A 24,388-nucleotide genomic window follows, 5' to 3' on the forward strand; every position below is an offset into this window, starting at 1 on the left:
TACGCCATTCTCTGCATGATGTGTGGCTCCTTTCACAGTAAATTAGCGTTGTATACAGAGCATGGTGCTCCCACTTCTTTAAAGCTGGGGCTCCCTTTTTTGATGAGCAGTGCTTTGCAAACAGACTGCGTGTCCCTGCGAACTAGCTCTCTCTCTCGAGACAGGGCGAGCAATCTGGCTTCACGTGGCAGCAGGGGTGACTCCTTCTAGTCCGGTCCATCTGTGCCAACAAACAAGGTTCACTGTAAAGCTGACCCACAGGCCAGTGAAGCCCAATCAGAGGCTCTTATTGGTCAGACCAGTGTGATTAGGTGAATATTTACCAGGAATGAGGAGCCTCTGTGCAAGTTTGTGTGTACTGTGGGACTGGCTTTAAGCGTGTCTTTCTGTGTGTTTGCGCATATGTCCATGGTGAGTTCAGCCAGGTCGATCTGAGCTGAAATAGTCAAAATCAAAGCCCTTGCTAACTTGAAAATGAGCTCAGTGTTCATGGATGAAAACAAGTGAGGAACACAAAGCAGGGAGCATTTACCTACCAGATCTGAGTTATTTGATTCATGTAGGAACATTAGATAAAGAAAATATCCTTGTTTCTGCAAAACAATTCCTGCAAATGGGTTACACAGCTGCCAGAATATGCAGCTTATTGACCTATTAGCCAAGTAGTCTTCGCAGATTATAATTCACTTTATTTATTAAGTAGCAATGGTTAAATGACCACTGCAGGTCAAGACTGTAAAATCAATATGTTAATCGTCATGATGGCTGACCCGACCCCAAGCTGAGAGACCCGTGTGACGAGTGAAAAGCTGGGGAATTCCTAAAGCCCTAGTGTGAGCTGCTCATTAGGTCTGTGGTGAACACGGAGGCCCATAACTCCCACTGCATGACTGGCTTTGAACAGCAGCCCCTAACGGCAAATCCATTTCTAATTGTTTAGTAGGTGAAAACAAAACGACCACATCCAACCCGCTGGAGGCCCTGACAGGGCTTTAGCAGAAAAGGACGCTATAAACTTCACCACTTTATTAATTTGTACTCCCAAGTTTTCTTATCTTTATTATAGGTCTTTTTTAATTCCCATCAAATTTAATTGATCAGTCCATCAACTAGTTTTCCAAAAAATGTATGTGCAGTGTCGATGAACATGTTGAAAGAAAGACTCTCGATTTTTGTCGCTTGCTTGATGATCTGATTTTGACTAGTTGTTTCTTCTGAAAGGATTTGTTGAGCAATTAATAAAACCGGCTTTCCATGAATGTTTTAATGCTTCCTTCTTTTTCAACTGGCAGAAGACTTTTTGCTTATGAGAAACTGGATACGAGCTTCTCTGATGGCGATTTTGTAAGCTTATAGCAAGAGTTTGTTTCCTTCCTGTCCTCTGTGTGTTTTCTCTGAGCTTCTAACTTTTCTTTTAACTGATCTGGGTTTATCTTCTCTCCCTTCCTTGTAGAGAGTTTTGAGGTGACCCTCACTGAAGAAGGTGATCTTGGGCTCTTTCTTCTGCCTTGTTCTTAGTTGTTACTATTAACCCACTAACGCAACGAGCAGCATCCACACACAGAAATTCCCGCCATGCTCTGTAATCTCCCCATTTGGTTTTTCTCAGCTTTTCTGTTTTTCTCACCCTGAATTGTTTGGAGTTCCAAAGCAGCTGGATGAAAAGTGTGATGTGGGGCTGACAGTACTTAGAAATATCTGTGCATGAGACATCCATTGCAGTTTGCAGACCCTAACAGTTTTTCAGCTGTCACCAGGAAACAGAAAGCTGCTTTAAAACAGGAGTTTTCAGTCACTTTGCTGCCATTTTGTCTAATCCAGTCCTTTCAGTTAAAACAATACGGAAGGAAAAGCCAATTTTTAACACATTTCATAATGTGCATTATAAAAGGACACACATGATGATTTCACACACATCGAAATTGGAGCACAAATTGACACTAGAATTGGTATTTAAAGATAAAAGTTCTGTAAACGTCTTAAAAAGCATCCTCTACGTTTGTGGTGCCTCTCGGATCTATCAGATCGATGCAGGTACAGTGACTCCTGTGGACTTTTCTGACATTTAAGTCTTCAACTGAAAGCTGCTGAGATTGTTAACTAATGCAAACTCTCTCTCTGCTACAAAGTTTCTGTTGTCGCATCTTTGCCTCAGTGGATCTGTTGAGTTAATTCTCCACCACTAATCTCTACCATTAGCATGGCTGCAGTTGTCATTTGATGTGGATGTCAAGCAAGTTGATATTTCTAACCCCAGTTCTCATCCAGTATTTATTTATTTATTTATTTTTTGAAAACTGTTGGTTACATTCTCTATGATTTCTTTTTTTATTTGGACTCATTATGCAGTAGTTTTGGGCAAGAGGCAAAATTAAACAGGAAGACTTTCTTTAATTAATAAATAATATATTTTCGGAAGTGTTGAGTTTTTCTATCTTTCACAGAAGTTTTTGGGTATTGATGAATAATTGGGTGCTGGAGAATTACAATGCTATAGTGCTCTATTTTGAAGATTAAAATATTGTTTTGCTTTTTGGTTCTGTTTATTATTATTTCTATCATAAGATAGGCTGTAATTTTAATACAGAGATAACTGATCTTCACTTCAAATACTGTACTCTGTGTACTTCCATTTTGGGCTTGGTTTCATGACTTTGCTTTGTAATATTTTAAGTACTCCTGTGAAATGCCTGTCCACATCTTTTCAGTTTCTGCCTGCATGACTGGATGCAATGTTTTCAAGTGGCTTGGAAAAGACACTCTGTCTTCTATGATACTAAATGTCCCACACCCTCTCCCAACCCCCCCAAGTACTCACCCATATGACAGTGCTTTTGGGCTTCCTCCACAGACACCACCCACCCCAATCTACAACTCCCTGGCACCCAAAACCTGTGGCTGATCTTTCTTTTTCTTTTTTGCGTGAAGTTTTGGTTTTGTTGTTAACATAATTTTTCATTTGAACCATAAAATTTTCACCCCTGTCATCAGTTAATCTGAGAAAAATCCCCCTTTTGGCTCTTTGACGTGTTCAGGTGAGATTTGCGGCTTCAGGATCCACGGGCAGAATGTCCCCTTTGAGGCAGTGGTCCTGGACAAGTCCACTGGTGAGGGGGTCATCCGGGCTAAAGACAAGCTGGACTGCGAGCTGCAGAAGGAACACACCTTCACCATCCAAGCTTACGACTGTGGAGAGGGACCTGATGGCGCCAACATGAAGAAATCTCACAAGTGAGTCAACCTCTGCCAGTTCAGAAGTGTCTCTACTCAAACTGAACCCTGAGTTTTCCTCTGTCTTGACCAGATTCTGTTTAATTTGACTGCTGTTGAAACCGTCAGAGTGCAGTCAGTTCTGTTGTATTACTGTATTCACCTCACAGCAGAAGATAAAGAAATAAATACTGATTGTTCTTTAAACACAAAATGAAAACCTGCCCTCTCATATTTATGTAGAATAATTTAGTTTACAATCATTTCAGCTCTGTTGCGTTTGCCTAATTGTTTTGGTTTGTTTTTTATGTGAAAACAAAGACCAACCACAGGACTGTGTGATAGTGTAGATGTGCATTTACTAAGTTAAACAATTTATTAATTCAAAGCAAATTGTTTATTTAAACCAGTATGAATGTTATTTAAGAAAAACAGGTCTATCAAATACAATTCAATTACCAATCATTGTTGATCATGCGTGTAAATCTGAATGAGTTAGACTTTGGCTCTCATGGTTTCCGTAAATGGACTGACGATTGAATTTCAAAGAATCTAACTGTTTTAATGAAGTGTAGCATGTCTATATTAACAAAAGTTTAACATTTATATTTGTATGTGTGATCCAGGTAGCTTAGAACTAGCTCAAGCGGGCAACACGTTGGGTTTTAAGATGTTTTATACGTCCCAAGAACTTCTATAAAAACCAGACCCTGCGTTTGTTTGTGTAGCCCCACCTGCCCAGTAAAAGGGACCCCGCGCTTAATTGGGGCTCAGCGTTTAATTGAAATTTTAAGATAAGTGAGTATGTCTTTGAACATCCCCAGCTGACAGTGTCCTAACTTGAGCGTGTCTCTATCAGGGCCACAGTCCACATCCAGGTGAACGACATCAACGAGTATTCACCGGTTTTCAAGGAGAAGTCCTACAAAGCCACCATTATTGAGGGAAAGAAGTATGACAGCATCTTGAAGGTGGAGGCAGTGGACGCCGACTGTTCTTTCCAGTTTAGCCAAATCTGCAACTACGAGATTGTCACCCCAGATGTGCCCTTCACCATCGACAAAGATGGTAAGGACTGACACTTAGCAGCCTTGTCTTAGTGCCTTTCGGGGGGGGAAAGCTGCAGCACATGAAGAGCCAAACTTTTATTGACACACATCCCATTGTCTATTGATCTGGGTAAACAATGGTGCTGCCTGTTATTTAGAATTCACCGCAGCTTGTTGCCTTGCGAGGCGATGACAGTCTCCTTGAAATGTCACCCAAGTTGGTCAGTCATTCGTGTCGGACCGTAGAATTATTCATCTTTGTGTCTTGTAAAACTAAATTAAAGATGTAGTTAAAAAATGCCTCAGATATCCAAACTCAGCTTATATGTTGCCTTGCTCTGATTTTATTTTAAAAAAACAAAAAAAGGGAAATACAGACAGGTGATAATGTGAAGACAACGATCAGTCTGAGGATAGATAATATTGGGGAAGGTACTGAACTGTGACAGATAATTGATGTTGGTGTTTGAATCAGACAAATTCCATAACTTTCTTTAAATCACTTGTGTGTTTATTAGACTCTGTATACACATTATTTCAGTATAGCTCTCAGTAAAGCATCTAGAGGAAAAAGACGTCAAAATATTACGATGTGACCTTAAGTGATGTCAATCAATATATATTGTGATTTTAGTTCAGCTTGACAGTCAATCACGTTTTGGACTTTAGAGCAAAGTTTTCTATTTGGCAGCTCTTTTTTAATATTTTGAAGTTCTTTGTTTTGGTGTGCTGCTTATCAGCTCTAAAGGTTTTATAAATTTCCTAGCACAGCTGCAGCTTTGAAATTAAACAAAGAGCCGCCCTGGCACTCTTGTTTTGTCTTTTTTTTTCTGCTTCTATCAGGCTTCATCAAAAACACGGAGAAACTGAGCTATGGCAAAGAGCGCATGTATAAGCTAACTGTGACCGCCTACGACTGTGGAAAGAACCGTGCCTCCGAGGACGTTCTGGTCAAGATCAGCGTCAAGCCCACCTGCAAGCCCAGCTGGCAAGGTATGAAAGCTCTCCTTTACTCGCTGTAACACGCCAGCCATCACTGCTTAGGTGTGTCTCTGTGTCGAACAAAGGCGATCCACCGACACAAAGTCTACACAGGCTGACATTATCAAAAAGGTTATTTAACTCCTTTAAGCCACAAGGCCAATCATGTTTGAAAAAAGTGACGTGCTTCTTAATAATTCTTAATAGTAATTACTATTGACAGCCCCTGTATTGACTGCTCGCTGCTAGGCTGAAGGACATCTTTTCATTCTTTCCTCTGTGTCGCTTCATCTTTCAGGCTTCAATAAGAGGATTGAATATGAGCCTGGCACAGGTAGCCTGGCCCTTTTCCCCAGCATGCACCTGGAGACCTGTGATGAGCCAATCACGTCCATCCGAGCCAATATTGAACTGGAAACCAACCATATTGGGAAGGGCTGCGACCGTGACACCTACTCGGAGAAGTCGCTGCACAAGCTCTGCGGTAAGTAGCTGCTAAACTGGAAATGATTATTGTCAGCAGTGAATCAAAATTAATTTTTGATAAATACAAGTGCCCAATATAATTGCCTTTGTCCTCTTTGATTTGTTTTTTCTAGGGGCAAGCTCCGGCACTGTGGAACTTCTGCCGGCTCCCAGCAGCGCCACGAACTGGACGGTAGGGCTGCCCACCGACAACGGGCATGACAGCGACCAGGTGTTTGAGTTCAATGGGACCCAGTCCATCAGGGTTCCAGATGGACTGGTGAGCACCAGCCTGAAGGAGCCCTTCACCGTCTCTGTGTGGATGAGACATGGCCCCGGGGCCCATGAGAAGGAGACTATACTCTGCAACTCTGACAAGAAAGGTAACGTCCCTGGAAAAGTATTAAAATAAATAAATTAGCTGCACGTAGACTGTCAAAGCTCCAGTTTGAATTTTTGTTTAATTTTAGTTTTATGCGGTAAAATTGGTTTCCAGGTAGTCAACTGTAAAAACACACAATAAACATACATAAAAAAAGGCAGAATGCATGAGTCAAATATAAACAAAAGGGAAGCCGACCCATCATAATGTACATATGAACATGCTATCACTCCCGCATTGATTGGCAGGTCCTGTAATACTAAGACGATCACTATATACATCTAGAAGAAGAAGTACACATACTTTATTAAGTACTATATACACCTACATTAACTAAAAGTTATTTTAGTTCATTTTCTTGTTCCTGGTGTTGCATACATGCACCATTCAGAAACAAACAAACAAAAACTACTGATTTGGCTGTTGGACATTAATGCCAGAAACCCATTAAAACAGCACAAAATACACACAACATGTACCTTATCATACCATAACTTGTGCCATATAAGGCCCAGAAATTCACTCTCAGCTATCTGAAAATATCACCACCCTGTATTACATTAAAATATCTGGTGTCTGCTGAAGGAGTCAAAACCTGTGTTTAACTCTTTTGGTATCTAAGTAGCATACTCATTTTTGCTGGTATCTGGTATCACTATCAACATACTTCTAATAAAAGGTCTTGAGGCTGTAATCAGTGTTGGTGCCCTTTCCATTTTTGTCACTAGTTGTAAATTTTGCATGTGGTCACAAGCTCCATGATCTTGTTGACTGTAAAGTCTCTGGCCAGCAAGAGGCAGCTCATCAGCTTCTGTCCGACTGCTTATATAAGAAGGATTACATCAGAACGGCTGCGCCCTGGACAGGAAGCTCCCATACCCGTGATCTCAGCGCCACTCATGACCTCCATTCAACACAGTGTCTGTCGAAACGTCTCACATTCAGTTAATTTCTTCTCCATTTTAGTATTTTGTTGTTAATAGTGACACTCAATGTTAAACACTCAAACTGAAACATGTCACACCTTAGGTGTTCAGAGTCATGATTGTCCCCTAGTATGGATAATATAGATAGATGTACAATTATACCGTCATATTTCTAAATTATACTCGGGCCAGAGTCCTGAATCCTATTGATTAACTGATGATGGTTATCTGCATCAAGAGAGAAGAAGACACAGCCTTTGAGATCTGTTCAGTCCATTTAAATGATCTAGACCTGATGCTCTGATTAGAGCGCATGAAATCAAATGATTTTTGATTTTTTTTGTTACATATTGTAACAGACTAAGCCTACAGACAGATACTGAGAAAAGCTGTAATTCTTTGAATCTTTTCAAGGATTAAGAGCCAGTTGGTGTTTGGTATGACGATTACATGTGCAGATGAATCCTGTCTATGAATTCTGTTGTTTTTTTATGGCTTCCTCTAAAAAAGCATTTCCAGGTTAGAGAACATTACATTTGTTAATAGGAAATGCTTCTGAAACTGTTTTTTAAAATGATCTTTTTGGGTGCCAGAAGAACAAGAAATGGATGAATCATTAGGCACAGGGCTGCAGGATTGTGCTTGTAACTCACTCCCCTCTTGCGTGTCGTCATCAATTGTAAATATGAAACAGTAATACCATAAGCTTTATAAGAATGATCTCTTGTGTGTATTTTTTTGTGGTACTTTTTTTCTTTTCAGTCTTATGTTGGGGCAGTGGATAAAAAAAATCTGCACCCATCCTCCAAATATTAACACATTCAGTTGCACATTAAAATTTTAGAGTTGCTGTTTCATATCTTAATCTCCCCTCTCATTTTCTATTCTGCAGAGATGAACAGACACCACTACTCGCTCTACGTCCACAACTGCAGACTGATCCTTCTCCTCCGCCAGGATCCATCAGAGGCCGAGAACTACAAACCAGCCGAGTTTCACTGGAAACTTGACCAGGTCAGTGGCTTCTACTATCAAACTTTCAGCAAGTATAGAGAATGATGCATGATATTTAACTAAGAATAAAGTTAGTTACAGTGTACTGTGTAACCTCCACAGTCCCAATTTCAGCTTTTCACTCCGTCTGTTGTGTTCTTCACAGGCGTGTGACAAAGAGTGGCATCACTATGTGCTGAATGTGGAGTTCCCCACTGTGTCTCTGTTTGTGGATGGAACTACCTTTGAGCCCTTCCTGGTTACAGAGGACTACCCGCTGCATGCCTCCAAGATCGAAACTCAGCTCACCATCGGTGCTTGCTGGCAAGGTAAGCTCTTCAGTAAATTGTTTTTGGTGGTGTGCTGTAAAACTAAATGAGCCATGATTCTAGTGTGTGACAAAATGTATCAATGTTCAAAGTATTTTTGGCGTATAAAATAGTAAAACGATACTCAAATGCTACCTGATAATCTTTTATTATATTTGTTAAGTGCTTGTGTAAAAATGTAGTGTGCATGTAATATTATTAACTCTTTCTTAGATTCTCAAATGATGCCCCATGACCTCGAATGTAGCATCTGAATCTTTACCGCAGATCCTCAACCTTCCTCCCTGTCTCTCCCTGCTCTCTTGTTTCTGTCCTTTACAGACAACTCAGGACATGACAATGACACTGAGTCAGTCTCTGAGCCCACTTCAGGTTGCTCAAGTCTTTCCCTTACTCCTCAGATATGTCCATGTGTCCACAGTGTCCCACCACGCTAATTGCATCCTCATACCATTTTCGACTAGAATGATTCTTACACATTCTAGATGCAGAAAGGTTTCTTTCGTCATTACTGTTTGGAGCATGATGCAGTATGGATGAGATTGGAGTTTTAATGCTGCCTGCGTTCTCTTTTTTGTTTTTCTTTCATTTTCCATTTATACGTTCTTCTCACTGCAGCAGCCAGGCAGTTGTTTTTCACATAGGCAGAACAGAAACAGACTGATAATGAGCACAAACCTCTGAGCAGGCTCTTCTTTCAGAACATGACCTTTGGGTCAGAAGCAGTAACTCCTCCATATCAGATAAAGATACAGCAAACACACATCACTGGATGACTATTGGACCTTGAAATGCACAGGGTCCAGGTTTGTCTCTGACTCTGCAGTTGCACACACTTTTCATTATGGTTTAGCAGAAAGACACAACATCAGTACATCGTTTTATGTATTTTGAGCAGTTTGTGGGTTTTTTTGTTTTGTCGTTGTAATTTTTTCCCAAAGTAAGGCAGTGGTTTACCCTGTTAATGCAGATGTTGCATGTGTCTAAGGCGTGTGTAAGCTCATCCATCATTCTCCAGTCTCGCTCATTGGCCTCAGGCCTTGTAAGGGCACACACCTACTAACTTGCATGAACGCCAGCTTTGCACATTGAGACGGCATGCTTGAATCTCCAGCACAATGGTGAAGTCTGTGGAACGTACACTTGAGTAACCACCTTTTTATCTGTGTGTGTGTGTGTGTGTGTGTTACTGTTTTCCTTCTCCTCATCTCTATCCTGACCTACCCAGGTGGAAATGCTCGAATGGCTCAGTTTTTCCGGGGGAACCTAGCAGGGCTGATGATCCGCTCCGGCAAGCTGGAGAACAAGAACGTGATCGACTGTTTGTACACCTGCAAGGAAGGACTGGACGTGCAGCTGCCTGAGGAGGTAGCTGCAGCTGTCAAGGTAAGGAGGGCAACGTGTTTTAGAGACAAAAAGACAGTCAACCTGAGTCAGCCTGGATCGGAGTATATTTGTTCATCAAGAAGACGGTCTATCTCAGTGGTTTCAAACCTTTTAGACTTGTCATCCTATGAGTGGAAGCAAAGTGTACTCTCAACTTATTTCACAGGTTGCATTTATATGTGAATTATTAGTTGAACTGAAGAGTGATTTGAGCAGTTTGTAAAGGTCCAGTCATTTATAAAAAGCAGAGAAACGGTATATAATTTTCTGTCTTGTCAGGCATCTTGCAGCCCCTCAGATTAATCTTGCAACCACTGCTCTAACTGATAGGGTATTTATGTATGTCAGCCAAAAAAAGCGGTATGGATAACATTGACAGGTCCCTCTTGAGGTACAAGTGCTTTGTATGTGACACGTTAAATGACTCAAACTAGCTTGCCACATGTTTTATTAATGGCTCAGTATAACCCTGACAGCACACATTAACTAACACATTTTTTGAGTATAATAATGGCATTAGGAGACAATCTTGCCTCAAATCAGTCTGTCGCCTTGATTTCTTCTCTCAGGTGGAGTTCAACCCCAACCAGTCAGCACTGACTGTGGAGGGCGATGACATTGACGCCTTTGACAAGGTCATGCAGCACATCTCCTACTTGAACTCCCGCCAGTTCCCGACCCCTGGTATCAGGCACCTTCGCATCTCCACCACCGTCAAGTAAGCAGCAGAAACCTAAAAAATACTCCACCGGTTGTTTTTAATCTTTTCTGCTCGGTCGGCGTCGTGTCACCTCGTCTGCCAGTCAGCGGCAGCCCAACGTTTGTGAAACAGGTACTTTCTGCCTCATAGACATTCAGCGAGGGTTCGTCTTTCTACTTTAAATGTAAGGAGGGTTTGGCGAGGTAAAACAGAGGTCAATAGTTTGACATAATTTCCATAACAAAGAGAGTAAACATGAAAGGTTTTGCGGTTGGAGAATGACAGAGGCAGAAGAGCTGGAAGATTTTTTTGTTTTGTTTTTCGAGTTCTCTTTGATGTATTCAGAGACTGAAATGTGAATAACAAAACCGCATTACATTTGCAGATGATGCATGAGTATATTAAGACTCGGGTTTCTGCTGAGCCTACTCCTATATCAGTGCTAGTTAGTGTTGGAGTTTAACATTTGTTCTGATTTGCATATGCACAAATTTGCATCTTCACTGCGTTTTATTTGGGCGAACTGAGCAAGTAGACCAAATGATGAAATAATACCTTCAGTTTCAACCTGTGGGGACAACTTTCATCTTAGTAAATGTAGGAGAAGTAATGTAAGAAGCGTTTTATACGTGGAGTATAAAAATCGCAGTCACAGTTAAATGAAAAGTGACTTTTTTTAACCTTGCTGATTCTCCACATTATTAAGCACATCTGTTTACAAATACAAAACTAGAATATGTCCATGTGTTTTTATGTTTCTTTCCTTCCTGGAAAAGAGCACAGTATTCATAGTACTTTTTGTTCCTGAGACTAATTCTACTATTCACAGAGATTCTCAAGTGGAAATCTTTTGAAGGTGGTATAAATGTAGTAGGTGTTCACCCCTGAATTCCTCGTTTCCTTCCCCTTACACACCATTGTTGAAGCCCAAGTGGCTCGAATTTGTTCACTTTCATTTGTCATGTTTGTACACATACAGTCCATCTCAGTGTTGTTGTCCTCCCCCATCACCCTGTCTCAACCGGACATGCAACAGATTATGGAAGCACCTTCAGGGCACATTCAAAATGCTCCTGGAGCCTTTCAAAGCAGAGGGAGAAGCAGCAACATCATCATAAAATGACAAAAGACCCAGTTTTCCAGGTATTCAAACTTAAATCTCCCCCCAGGTGCTTCAACGAGGAGTCCTGCGTTACGGTGCCAGATACTGAAGGTTACGTGATGGTGCTGCAGCCCGAAGAGCCCAAGATCAGCCTGAGCGGCATTGACCACTTCGCCCGCAGCGCTGCCGAATTCGAGAGCCACGAAGGTGTGACGCTTTTCCCCGAGCTACGCATCGTGAGCACCATCACCCGCGAAGTGGAGGCCGACACGGAGTCTGAAGCGGCAGAGGGAGCTGATGATGACCCTACGGGTAAGAGAAATGCACCTAAGACCCACACATTAATCCCAGATAATGTTAAAGGCAATTTATAGATATTGTGACACTGAATTTTTACGTTAACATTACCACATGTGTAATCTTAGCCTTGTGCCTCCTGAGGCTTTGCGATGCAGGGTGATGCCACATCCGTTGCCTTGGTTGAATTACCTTAGACACTGAATGGCTGTTGATAGCTGTGTAGATGTATAGTGGCTGGTGACGGTGAGGATTAGGCCTGGAGGCCGAAGAGATTGGACAGTCAGAACGAGGGGGGCGGAGAAAGAGATAAGTTGTTTACTACTTTATGGGAGGGGTCAGTGACCAGCAGTGCCATCTGTTAGGCTTGTATATGAGCTAAGACGAAGAGAGACAATAGACGTGCACTGAGGTTGACACAGATACAGGAGATACGATGTCCTGTGGTGAACAGCAGGCCATATGGGACAAAAGAGCTTACAGTGATCTGTTGCTATTACCTGCCATTACCCTGCCCCACCTTCCACAACCGACAAACAAGATGTCACAGAAGATGACTAAGAATCACTTAATAGGAGCCTCCACAGAGTCAAAAGGTGCAAACTGTGTGTGCATGAAATATTAATATGTTTCATAAGCAAAATGGAGAAGACAGGCTGGCTCAGCTGGGCTATTTAGTTGGAGTTCCTGAGCTGTTTCCCATGTTGTACCCTTCTGTTTTAATTTCTTTTAACACTGATAGAAGATATATTATTAATCACATACTGACAAAGTAGCACCATACTGCTTTTTAATACTAAACATGGAACACATTTGCTATTAACGAAACTGTAGTCAACCTGCAGTGGTTCATGAAGGACAGGACAGGTGTGGGTGTGTGTGTGTGGGGACTGGACTGGACTATCTAACAATCAAACTGTCCCACGTTGTGTTATCTAGGATGCTTATCTTTCTTCAGTTCTTCATTCTACTCCTCTAACCCCTCACCCCTATTTCCAGTTATTGCTCTCTAAAATAAAAGATTTGAGCAACTCATTAACTAGTCTTTGTATTGGTAAAGTGTAGCCAGTTAAATTCACATGAACAGGAAGATATTTGAATCGCAAAGGTTGTTCTGCAGAACAGAACAGTGTGTTTGTAGTCTTGTATAAATTTCAGTTATTAGCGTGTTCTCCACCAATTTTACACATCAAAGTCTGTTTACAGGTCTCTGGGAGTATTGCTGCATACTAGTACTGCTCAAGTCATGTCACTTTGGCAATGTCGGTTGGAGCTAAAGACTGCAAGTTTGAAAATGGCAAAGAATCTGGGGTGCGGAAGGCGCTTGAGCCTAGAAGACCGAGGCTACATTAGCTGCTACTAGCATTCTAATCTCTGACCACTGTCTGCAGCCGAGTTGCACTGTGGGTATTGCAGGTGGCAGGTTAAACAAGGCAGTACAATACATGAAATATGACAGGTGAAATCTCAATTTTGATACTAAAAAAACAACAACTGTCCGACAGTGTTATAGGGGCGCACTGCTAAATCTGTGGGATATCCTTCTAACAGTTCAGAAAGAACGACAAACTCTTACAGTACTGGCCCAGTGGAGTTTTTACGAGAACTCTTTAGTCTAAATGTTTTTCTCCTGTGTTCCTTAAGTGCAAGAGACTGTGGTGTCAGAAGAGATCATGCACAACCTGGACACGTGTGAAGTGACTGTGGTGGGAGACGAGCTGGACGGGGAGCACGAGAGCCTGGAGGTGGACGTGCCCCAGCTGCAGCAGCACGGCCTGGAGATGACTTCCTCTAACCTGGGCCTCGTCGTTACCGGTACAGACCGCAGAGCTGTAGCACAAAGCAATGGTTTCTGGTTGGAGAAATGTGACATAATGATAGCTTTGAAGAAAATAACCGCTTTACATCAGAAGTCAATAATGAGTCCTCACATGTAAACAAATATAAATATATAATCTTGTGTAATGGACATGTGTAGGCGTTAAAAGTTTTGGCAATCACACTATCAGCCAGAGTGATTTGAAGTCAGTCACCAAATCAAAGCTGCTGATCAAATTTCTTCTTGACACGAGCTCCCCTCTGTGTGTTCCAGGTGTGAACACCATGGCCAACTACGAGCAGGTCCTGCATCTCATCCATTACAAGAACTGGCACACCGAGGCTCTCTTTGACAGGAAATTCAAGCTGGTCTGCTCTGAACTCAACGGTCGCTACATCAGCAATGACTTCAAAGTCGAGGTATGTCTGAGCATTTTTCGGTTACGTCACGTAACAGTGACTCATTCACAGAAGAGGAGTAGTGCCCTAATGTTACTGAAGCAAAGTCTTGTGTCCCCTAGAGCACATTTTGTGACCGTATACATGCATCTTTTCTGTTTCTTTTTATTCTTTCTAGGTGAATGTGATCCACACAGCCAATCCCGTGGAGCATGCCAACAATGCCATGGTGCAGCCCAACTTCATTAACCCCGTGCATCATGCCTCTGTGGATCTGTCTGGTCACAACCTGGTCAACGCTCATCAGGCCTCAGGTACTGCAACACGGGAGTCAGACATGTTTTTTTCCCCCTTCTGTCCTTTGCATCATACAAACCAGACTGTGTCCACTTTTTTACCAGGGTGCTTGAAGCACAATAGAAAGACTACTACTGAAGCATATCTGTCATGCATAATCATCACGTCTAAAGTCAAATACCAACAGCTGATCATGTTAACGGACACACAAACAAAGAATAAATTTAATTTACAGTTACAGCAATCTACAAATATGTTCAAATTAATGCCACACATTATAATCAAACCAGTAATCTGCTTAATTGTTGTTGCTGTAGAAAAGATATTTGGCCCCTGGTATGGCAGGCATTGCTAGGGATGGTCTATTTACCAGAAGTAGGGCACGTATGAAATACTGGTTGTTTGCCCATATTTATTTATTTTTTAATGGCACAAGTTTAGGGATTACACTTGAGTGCTGTCTGTGACATCTGCACAGGCGGTGGTCTGAGCACAACCTTTTATTTCCCAGCTTCAATAATCCCCTGGGCTGTCAGGCTCGCTAAGCCTGCCACCACACAAGAGAGGCCCTTTCCTGCTAATATGGGGCAAAGTGCAGCAGGTTGGCAGGAGGCAGGAAAAGCTATTTAAAGAAAGACACACACCTAGCTAACTGCCCAAAGCATTCATCTGCAGTTTACTGAGATTACATAAACATCAGCGCTAACACACCATGAAAATAAACCTTGAAATGCCCTCAGACAGATGTGGAAGTCTCCCCACATAAAGCTGGAACAGGGTTTTAGTGTGCGCATGTGCCCATGTGCAAATTGGTCATGGTTTACACCTAACCTCTCATTTTGCGTGTGTTTGCTTCCTCGCAGTGGTTCCCAGCGCTGCCACCGTTGTCATTGTGGTGTGCGTTAGCTTCCTGGTGTTTATGATCATCCTGGGTGTGTTCCGCATCCGTGCTGCACACCAGCGCACTATGAGAGACCAGGAGAACGGCAAGGAGAACGAGATGGACTGGGACGACTCGGCACTCACCATCACCGTTAACCCCATGGAGGTAACAACACACCGTGTTAACAGAGTGTTTGCGAGGAGGTAAAATTAGTGGAAATGTTTGTGAAGGGAAAATGGGATTTCACTTCAACTAAATATGGACGGGTTGCAGCCTAGACAGCTTTTCACCTGCTAATGCTCTCTGGGTGATGCTGCGATTGTAGCCTAGTTTCATCTGAGCTCTCATGATTGACAGACCTGTGGGGATGGAGGGAGCGACTTTGTTGTGGACATTTATGGAGTGTTACCTCCCTAATTTGAATAAAATAACCATACTGTATGTCAATATCATATCAATATTTAGATTACTGTTTTGCAACCACTTGGTCTCATGGAGATTTAGAACATTTTTAGTTCCCCAGCCACAAAAGCAGAACCAATATTTATGTCTTCCAAAACCCCAAAATGAGTCAGCTTGTCGTGCCACGTTGTGGTCTGGCAACTAATTTATAATTTTAACTTTGACAGCTGCTCACAACTTAACTTAAAGAGTAACTTAACACCAGGTGGAAAGGCAGTGTTTTGCTTCCCTGTTTTTCAGGTGGTGTTAAGTTACTCTTTAACTACCTTCTTTTTAATTTAAAGAACGGCTTCAAGTCATGCTGCGTTACTGTTCACAGCTGCTTAAGGGAAATGCAACTGTCAGCCTAAATCACATCACGGGTTGCAGTAGAAAAGAGCTACTAAGTGGCCCAAATTGAATTCTGGCGTGGGGAATGAACACTCGTTCAGCAGTAAATGATGAAAGGGGAACTGACTCCTTAACAGCGTTTAGGAAGCATCCAGAAAAGCTGAATTCAGTATCGTGTTACATCTTTTTTATATCAGTTATATCATGATGAAGGCAAATGTATGCAACACACACAAACATCGAACTAAGAAATTAACTGTGTTCCACTGTTTTGCATTCAGTAAGACCAAACTTATATGTTTGCTTTATAATATTTAGGGCATTTCATGCCTTTAATAGCCAGCTGATGGTAGAGAGATGACAGGAAATAAGGAGGGGAGAGAGAGAGAGAGAGAAGGGGAATGACACACCTTAAATCAAACTTATGTTTGAAACAAAAACATTATTAAAGCTCAAAATGCAACTACACTGTCAGAAAAATGCTTCTAAACTTCATGCGGTATTTTATTCCCAGTACAGGCTTCACTTGTTTGAATAAAATAATTATGTTCAGTTCACAATCAAAGAAACATTTGCTAAGATGTTTGTGTTAATACCTAATAAAAAGTTAGGATTGGTTTTAAAACTGATGAAGCTATAACACATGAAGGAACAGTTCATTCTCTAAATGTACAGTATACATCCTTGTCTCAAAAAGTGACTCTTCACAAACAGCCCCTCCCTCTGTCTCTAATGCAGACGTACGAGGACCAGCACAGCAGCGAGGAGGAGGAGGAAGAGGAGGAGGAGAGCGAGGACGGAGAGGAGGAAGACGACATCACGAGCGCGGAGTCCGAGAGCAGTGAAGATGAGGAGGGCGGGGAGCCGGAGGACCAGCAGGGGGCCAGCAGACAGCAGCAGCTGGAGTGGGACGACTCCACCCTCACCTACTAGAATGACACGCTCCCCCAACGCAGCACGTTTAACACTCAACACTAGCTCTCACACACACACACACACACCACCAACACGCTCACTGCTCGGCACACACTCCCACCCACTACAGTTTCATGTCCAAGGAGCCATGATTTTAAAAAAAATGAGAAAAAGAAAAGAAACCTTCCCTTGAGCGTATATATGGTCAAGGCTTTCCTGTTGTTATCTTAGTGGTGGTACTCTGTGTAGTGTAGTCATCACCGGATTGCTGATTTTTACTGTTTATTTTTTTATTTATTATATTTTAAGTCCCAGGAAAACTTGGCCTACATTTGTTTTGAACTGTGTGAGGAAGCCAACCCTGCACTTTTTGATTTCTCTCAGACGTAAGGCTTTTCAAATGGAGAATTCTTTTTCCTAATGTATATTCTTTGCTTAATACTTTTAAAATTTAATTGCCGCTAAACTCACGTGTAGCTTTGACTTGAGTTTTCTTGACTTGTAGTCCACAGTGAAACGAAATGATGCTTTTAACAAGTAGATCGCATTTACTTTGTTTTTTTCCACCTTTTTTTTTCTCTTCTTTTAGTGCATGAGGATATTTGACTCATATGTGTAGAGAAATAAATTGCTTTTTAAAGATTTTGTAAATATAAAGAAACCATGTAATTAGTCGATGTGTTAGTAAAGGCCTACTCAATGGGGTCCAATATCTAAAATGACGCAGTACGTAATGTAGAATATTTGTGTCACAGAGGCTGTAGCATGTCGCTAAATTTCTGCAAAAGCTGTTCCATCTTGCTTGTACAAAAATGTCTACTTCACGATCAGAAACCCAGGACTGTTCAGCGGAGGTTTCCATGACAAAGTGGTGTCCATTTTGTCTTTTCTTTTTCTTTTTTTTTTTTTTTGCAAAGAGGAAAATAATTTCTTTTGCTTTCTTGTAGGCAGAACTGGTGGATGGTTTCAGCTTCATACATGCTTTGCTTTGCTTGCACAGGTGGCAGTGCTCTTCTCCAGGCGTCAATGTGTTTCATTCCCAATAGATCTCACTGTTGTACAGAAGGGATTTTCTTTTTGTTTTCCTAATCATACTCACAGAAATGCTAATGTACAAATTGACATTTTGCGTGGAACGGCGCAGGCCTGCAGATACTGTAGTGCTGTTGATCTTGAAATATGGGTACCAACATTTCTGCCAGTGTATTTGGACAAGTAGAGACTTCCTCAGCAGCTTTTAAAGCCTTTTTCATCCGTAACCCAGTCTTGCTGTGCTGACAGAAGTAGGATGGAAAAAGCCCTTCAAACTACTGAAAGAGCAGAATTCTGACAGAGCTTTAGTGGAGCCTGCTTAAATAGTGCAGTTACTGGCATTGTTTTGGGGGAGAGAAGTAAAATGAAAGTACTTTTCAGGGTTGCTTTGTTGCAAGTTCCCTTTCCTTCTGCACGGGTATTTAACCTGAAATAATAAAACACGAATTACACCCGAGGGTATAACTGCATAGTTTACAATAGGAAAACACTTAAAAAGAATTAGATAGATTTCTTATTTGAATCTTAAAATTAGGCCTGGGCGAAAAATCGATTGAATGAATTAATTCGAATTTTTTGTTGCGGGCGATTTAAAAAATAAGTAAATCGAGTTTTTGTGTAATAGCACATTTTTGGCTCCCCGGGGTTTCCGTAGTGTTCGTTTCCCATAGCGACAACATCATACACTAAACAGCAACAGCAAGCGACAAAATGGCTACCGGTGAGAGCGGGAAGTTTGTTCCCAAGAAAGGAATAAAGTCATCTGTTGTTTGGAACTGGTATGGGTTTGCTGCGACAGATGAGGAACAACAGACACCACGCTGCAACATTTGCCTAAAGCCTATCGCAGTGAAAGGCAGCAGCACCACAAACCTATTCCAACACCTGAAACAGAGAGAGCCAGCCGATTATGAAAATCTCTCCGCGATGAACAAAGCCGCACTGACCAACAAACCTTATTGCTTTCCTTAAGTAGGGGGGGAAATCGGAAAAAATCGTAAATTGAATTAAAGTAAATAAAATCGGAGATTTTATTTTTAGGCCATATCGCCCAGCCCTACTTAAAATTAAATTTTTTTTGCAGTAGACCACTAGATTTTATTGTACATGGAACTGTACTCTAGAGTTGTATTAAGATATTTGTTTACATTTGGTAAACTTCTTTTCCTTCTGGTATTAGCATAGAGCTTATACTATTGATTGGGAAAATGTGTCCAACCTCTATCTCCCCCTCAGACGCTGTCGTCCATCACTGTTGTATATATCTTTCACAAAACCTGACACAAACGTACCGTCACACTTAACTACTTAGTGTTTGTCTCATGTTTTTGGGTACCTAGTAAAAATGTAAACATTTCCCAAACTTGCGTTAATTAAAGCATGAACAGAATGTGGCATTATCAGGATTGGAAATGTTGGCGTTGCGTGCATGTCTCTATTCAGAGGCCAAAACTGAATTCAGAAACACATTCAAGGCTCTTTTTTGGAGACAGTTTCCAGGCTACTTTCGAGGGTTCGAGTCGCACCATCGTGTTTCTTAGGTTCAGTTAATTTATAATTTTTAAAGGTGTGTGGCGGAAATGTAGTGAACAGTCTCCCCTCCATGGTGACTTGGGACTCGTAATAAAAGGTTGCCAGGTCTGAGCCGGCTGAGATGGGAGTGCCTTTTTCCGATCATAGCGCAATTAGCAGGTCTAACAAAAACACTCATCCGTGCTCTTTTTATTTGTGGCAATTTTTTTTTTTTAATGCTAGATTTCTTAAAGAGCTGGGGATTACATTTCCCTTCAGTTTGTTGTAACGATAGTCCACTGCTAGTTTTATTAAAAGTGAAAAATGTTTTACATAGATGTCATGTGTCCATGTCGATGTGTAGAGGAAGTAGATCCATATTGTATCTTATATAGATATTGTACTAAATCATTGACGGAATCCACCTTTAAAAAGATGTACAGTACATTATGAAATTCCTTTGACAGCATACATGGGTATACTGTTAACTGACCTATTTGTGTATAGTGGATGGTAATTTTGAACGGCGTCCTATTGCCTGAATTGTTGAGAAATGATTTTGAGGGCAGCATGAATTTCACACGAACCAGAGTATAAGCCTGTCGAAATTCTCAGTTTCATTATGTCAAACACTTCATGTCCACATTTCAACTGCAATTTTAAAAGTTACAATAACCGTGGGTCACTGATATGTGCACAATGACTCCCGCCATCTCCAGTTTTCTGGGTTTGATGTTTTCTGATCAGCCCCTGAGCTAAGTGTAAGTTGGTTGAATTGAATGTCACTGCCTAACAAACTGAAATGCAGCCATACTGTATTAACACTAAGATGTAAGGGGAATTTACTTTGCATGAACCACAAGTTTGTGCACGTTCCATGTGGGGTTGTGAGACTGGAGTGAGAAAGGAGACGTGATACACTACTGATTCTCAGATTGTCCGTTTCACACGTCCAGATATTGTTTTTCTTTTTCAGTTTTTCTTTTTAAATCTTTGCTCAAAATGGAAGGTGACGATGTTTTCAGAACGGTTGGATGCTTCCTTTGTGCTTGTTGGAGCTGCTCTCACTTTTCTACCAATTGGAAGGCAAATTGTAGTGAAGTTGATGCTTGCTCGTAAACAAAATAAAGGATGATGAGATGGGGTATAACTTATGTCTACTCATGTTTTTCTTCATCACTCACAAGTGAATCACTCTTAAATGTTGAGCATTAGTGCCCTCTAGTGGTGAAAATACAATCCTCAGATGCTGTAATGTTAAAGGTGAACCATGAATCAATGAAGATAAACACCATTGATTTTTCTTTTAATACTCACATTCAGAAGAAACAATGCTTCAAATTATGATTGATGCTGTAAACGCATTGTTAAGCTGTAAATAAGTTCAAGTAGTCAAACTTAAAAATGGAATATAATGCAATATTAAACTCGATTACTGCTAATATAGAACCACAGTTGTCAACCGAAGCAGTTTGAAATACTTGATATATATATAGGTGGTGGACAAAATAATGGAAACATGCGTGCTAAACGTATACTTTTTTTCAGGATGATCCTCCTAGTTATTTCAGAGAAAGGAGGTGAACATCTAGTTCATATTCTGCCATCCAGTATGTTCACTTAACACAGCTCCATCACTCTTATGTCAACAGTTTTTATTTCATCCTGTTCATCTTTTTTTGTTTGTAATCCTGGGGGGTTTAACGGTATGAGGACACCATGAACAACAGCACAAGCTGCATCTGATACTGTTAAGTGACCTCATGTTACACGACTTGTTAAACGTCCACACAGACTGTAAATCAACCTGAATCACTCTCGTGAGATGGCTGTGGAAACCTCCACAATGTTTAACAGATGGCAACTAATCCATCCAGCAGATTTCTAATCCAATTTGTAGGCAAACTGGTCAAATACGCATCTGATCACATTTATTCAGTCCAGATTGGTGCTCATTTCACCTTTATCTTAACGCTTTATTTGCCCTGGATAAATGCAGTTTCTTCGCCAGACTTACTAGTATTACTGCACTTGTAGTGTAATTTAGTTCCTTCAAAGTTCTCTTTTGCATAGTATTTCTGTTATTTTGTCCAAATCCCTGTAGACAGCACAGTTTAGTTAAAATAAATTTACATCTTGAATATTTGCAGCACTCGTACAGGAAATCAACATTTTAAAAACAACAAAGCTAAATTTTCAGGTTTTAAGACAGACACAGCAACCCAAGAAGAAATACAGCAAACCACAACACAATATTTCTCTTGAACTGCTATGACTATCCTTCACATTCATGTCTTTATATTTAACAAACCACATGCTCGTACCAACAATACACCCATCAGGTAGACTTGAGCGGTGTCAGTTTTTAAAAAGTTATACCAGGGTGGTTAGAAACCCCAAAGGTACGATTTTCAATACCGTCAAAAATACACACGCCCCCTCTTTCTACTAAACTGATCCAAAGATGCTGTATTGAGCCGATGTAGGCTATCATAGGTCAGTGTCTACCAGTGGAACAAGCAGCTGAGCTGAGAAATTTCCACTGCGTGGTGCGGCTCGACACCACATGCTTTTGGTACAGTTACCCTTTTCTACTTCTTTTTCCACTGCAGAGAGTACTTTATGTACTTTTTAAAAATCTGGGTCAGTGAATAAAAAAAATAAAAATAAATTGCTATCCCTGTTGATGGTAGCTTGGCTATTTAAAAAATGCCAGGATTGTGCAGAATGTCCCAAGTCTATTCTCTTGCCCACAAATACCCTCGTATAACGTATACCCTAGTGAAATGTCAGGAAGGTATGTAAAACTAGATACCACGCAAGCCTACCATCAGGACAAATGATAGACATTTACAAAATTTGAGGGGTATGAAACAATACTGTTAAAAAAAGTGTTAGCATCAACAGCAACGCCTAGGGGTGCACTGATTGTTTACAAAATGGCACTTTTCTTTCTTGGTATTAAAGGCAGAGCGTTAAAATCAACATTTTGTTCACTATGCCTTGGTTTTAACGCCAGAGCTCGCTAAAGCCATAATTTTGTCTTCGGAGCCTGAAAGGGAAGGAAAAAAACAAGATAAATATGAATGTTCTGTCCAATAACTTGTATGTTTAAACATTTCAGTGAAACCACGCGTTTATTCTCACCTAAATTTGCGGTCACTTTTTCAAACTGGCTCAGAGTAGCTGTAGCATTTTCAGTGAGGAAAGTCTCATCCTCCGAAGTGAGCTGCGATAAGTCATGCATTGTTAATTCAGGCTTTGATCAGGCAATTAAAACATGTTTAAAATGTTACAGCTCCTTCTGAAGTGAGATTTAGGCCTGCTGTAGCAACAGATCTGTCAGCCTAGTGACAGCCACATGACTAAAATAAGTCAGCGCAGCTTCAAGAGTTTATGTGGACTCATGAGCGCAAGCTGAATATGAATCATATATGACCCCGTGGAAAAATATCACATCTCTGCTGCGAGCGTTCCTCACCTTCTCTCCAAGTTTTCTCAAGGCTGTGAGGATTTCCATTTTCTGCTGCGTGTACACATCCCGTGACAGTTTCCCCACCATGACATCTCGGTCCATCTGCGCAGAATGTCACACACTAGCTTTACACACTTTTCAGACCAAGCAACACACAGAAAAACACTAAGGAGTGACTGAGCAGTTGGAAGTTAAACATATACTTCACAACCATCATATCCATGACATTGCAGTGCAAACCTCTGCTAGTCTGGTTCTCAGCTGTCCTGGTTGCTTCTTAGCAAAAAGTCGGATCACCTCTGGGGTTTTGAATGCTTGGCTAATGGCAGCCTGGATTGCCTGACAAAGACAGAAACATTGGACAAATTGTAACATTACACAACTCACTGTTTATAAGGAATCATTTAAAGTTACTTTTTCACTTTATAGGACCTCTTTAAGGCACCCTTAACACAAAGTAGTTGCACATTATCCACTGACTGTTCATACCAGCTGCATTCCACTGAGTTCATCCACGAGTGTCATGTCTCCTGTCATGATCTTCTTCAGGGAGTCATTGAATTCACTCAGCTGTTCCAAGGTTTCCTTTTTTGTCTCCTCATATTCCTCCTCATCCAGTTCTTCTCTGGAATGAACAAAGAAAGGATGAGAAACTATCAGATACAGGAAGAAAATATATATATTTTATACAATAATGTAAGTACTTTCTAGCATTTACTAGATTGTTTGTCAGCTTTAACTGTGAAATTAGCTCATTCAGTAAAGAGCCACTACACATTAATGAATGTCTCTATAGTGCACCTGCATTCCTCCAGGTCCTGAAGCTGCTGCATCAGTCTGTCAAGTTGCTCCTCCATATTTTGTCTCAGTTTTCCCGTTTCTGATTTCCCGCGAGAAGCCATCCTTTGCTAAAATCGTATTTCCACCCTATGGAGAACGCAAAACATAACAAGCCAGTCAACAGAAATGAAACTTATTTGGTATTATTACCTAAATATGCAACACATAACCTAACGCCAACCTAGCATGCTATTTGTACTGCATCAGAATGTCGCAGCTGGAGCTAACACTACAACCTACAACCAAACCAAACTTTTATTTATCGAGACACAAACTACACTGACAAAAATGATTCATCCATTTGCTGGAAGCTCAAATCGTGCTATAACGTGAGAGGTAAACAGTGAAGTTTAGCGTTGGTTAGCTGAATAGCTAGCTAGCATGCAAAAGGAAAACATCTCACCGGGACTCTCTTTGTAAACAGTTGTAAATCAGTCGTGCGATACGCTAAATAGTTGCATCAGCTTGACGAGGGTTCAACAAAAATTAACTGAATCGTTGGATTGTTATTCCTCGAAAAACTACGTTCATATACGGTTAAAAGTGATTCATTGTTAGTCGAGGCGTTCGTAGTTTGGGGATTTGTGATTGTGAACGTAGCTCAC

The 24,388-nt window shown here is 41.1% G+C and overlaps 2 protein-coding genes across 5 annotated transcripts in view; one reads left to right on the forward strand and one right to left on the reverse strand.

The window, feature by feature from the left end:
- The window catches only part of clstn1 (calsyntenin 1), a 35,859-nt gene extending 18,019 nt beyond the window's left edge, over positions 1–17,840 (forward strand). The window contains exons 3-19 of one of the 4 annotated variants that reach the window (XM_038722807.1): positions 1,454–1,483; positions 3,036–3,231; positions 4,070–4,278; positions 5,103–5,252; positions 5,539–5,724; positions 5,840–6,088; positions 7,906–8,027; positions 8,173–8,335; positions 8,657–8,707; positions 9,564–9,721; positions 10,291–10,439; positions 11,591–11,835; positions 13,465–13,635; positions 13,913–14,058; positions 14,216–14,351; positions 15,198–15,382; positions 16,748–17,840. In XM_038722807.1, the coding sequence (XP_038578735.1) occupies positions 1,454–1,483; positions 3,036–3,231; positions 4,070–4,278; positions 5,103–5,252; positions 5,539–5,724; positions 5,840–6,088; positions 7,906–8,027; positions 8,173–8,335; positions 8,657–8,707; positions 9,564–9,721; positions 10,291–10,439; positions 11,591–11,835; positions 13,465–13,635; positions 13,913–14,058; positions 14,216–14,351; positions 15,198–15,382; positions 16,748–16,942 (2,741 nt within the window). In that variant the 3' untranslated portion in view covers positions 16,943–17,840. The remainder of the gene's footprint in view (positions 1–1,453; positions 1,484–3,035; positions 3,232–4,069; positions 4,279–5,102; positions 5,253–5,538; positions 5,725–5,839; positions 6,089–7,905; positions 8,028–8,172; positions 8,336–8,656; positions 8,708–9,563; positions 9,722–10,290; positions 10,440–11,590; positions 11,836–13,464; positions 13,636–13,912; positions 14,059–14,215; positions 14,352–15,197; positions 15,383–16,747) is intronic. The other 3 variants (XM_038722809.1, XM_038722808.1, XM_038722811.1) reach the window with 3 other exon arrangements.
- Positions 17,841–20,757: 2,917 nt separating this feature from the next.
- Positions 20,758–24,362, reverse strand: lzic (leucine zipper and CTNNBIP1 domain containing). Its single transcript, XM_038722814.1, has 7 exons — positions 24,187–24,362; positions 23,745–23,870; positions 23,433–23,568; positions 23,184–23,282; positions 22,950–23,045; positions 22,616–22,697; positions 20,758–22,520 (listed from the first exon to the last, which is right to left on the reverse strand). The coding sequence occupies exons 2-7, from the start codon at positions 23,843–23,845 to the stop codon at positions 22,465–22,467; spliced, it is 570 nt and encodes a 189-aa protein (XP_038578742.1). The 5' UTR covers positions 23,846–23,870; positions 24,187–24,362; the 3' UTR covers positions 20,758–22,464.
- Between the last annotated feature and the right edge of the window lie 26 nt (positions 24,363–24,388).

Source organism: Micropterus salmoides, unplaced genomic scaffold, assembly GCF_014851395.1.
Source record: "Micropterus salmoides isolate LMB-PRFRI ecotype aquatic unplaced genomic scaffold, ASM1485139v1 Ms_hic_scaffold_16, whole genome shotgun sequence".
Classification (NCBI taxonomy): Eukaryota; Metazoa; Chordata; class Actinopteri; order Centrarchiformes; family Centrarchidae; genus Micropterus; species Micropterus salmoides.

Excerpts from the sequence above, each read along its gene's own strand:
- lzic (XM_038722814.1), bottom strand. The coding sequence starts at position 23,845 with ATGGCTTCTCGCGGGAAATCAGAAACGGGAAAACTGAGACAAAATATG. Across the intron at positions 23,046-23,183 it reads TGAGAACCAGACTAGCAGAG|ATGGACCGAGATGTCATGGT; the intron begins GTTTGCACTGCA and ends CATTCTGCGCAG. Across the intron at positions 22,698-22,949 it reads TGAGAAAACTTGGAGAGAAG|CTCACTTCGGAGGATGAGAC; the intron begins GTGAGGAACGCT and ends GACTTATCGCAG.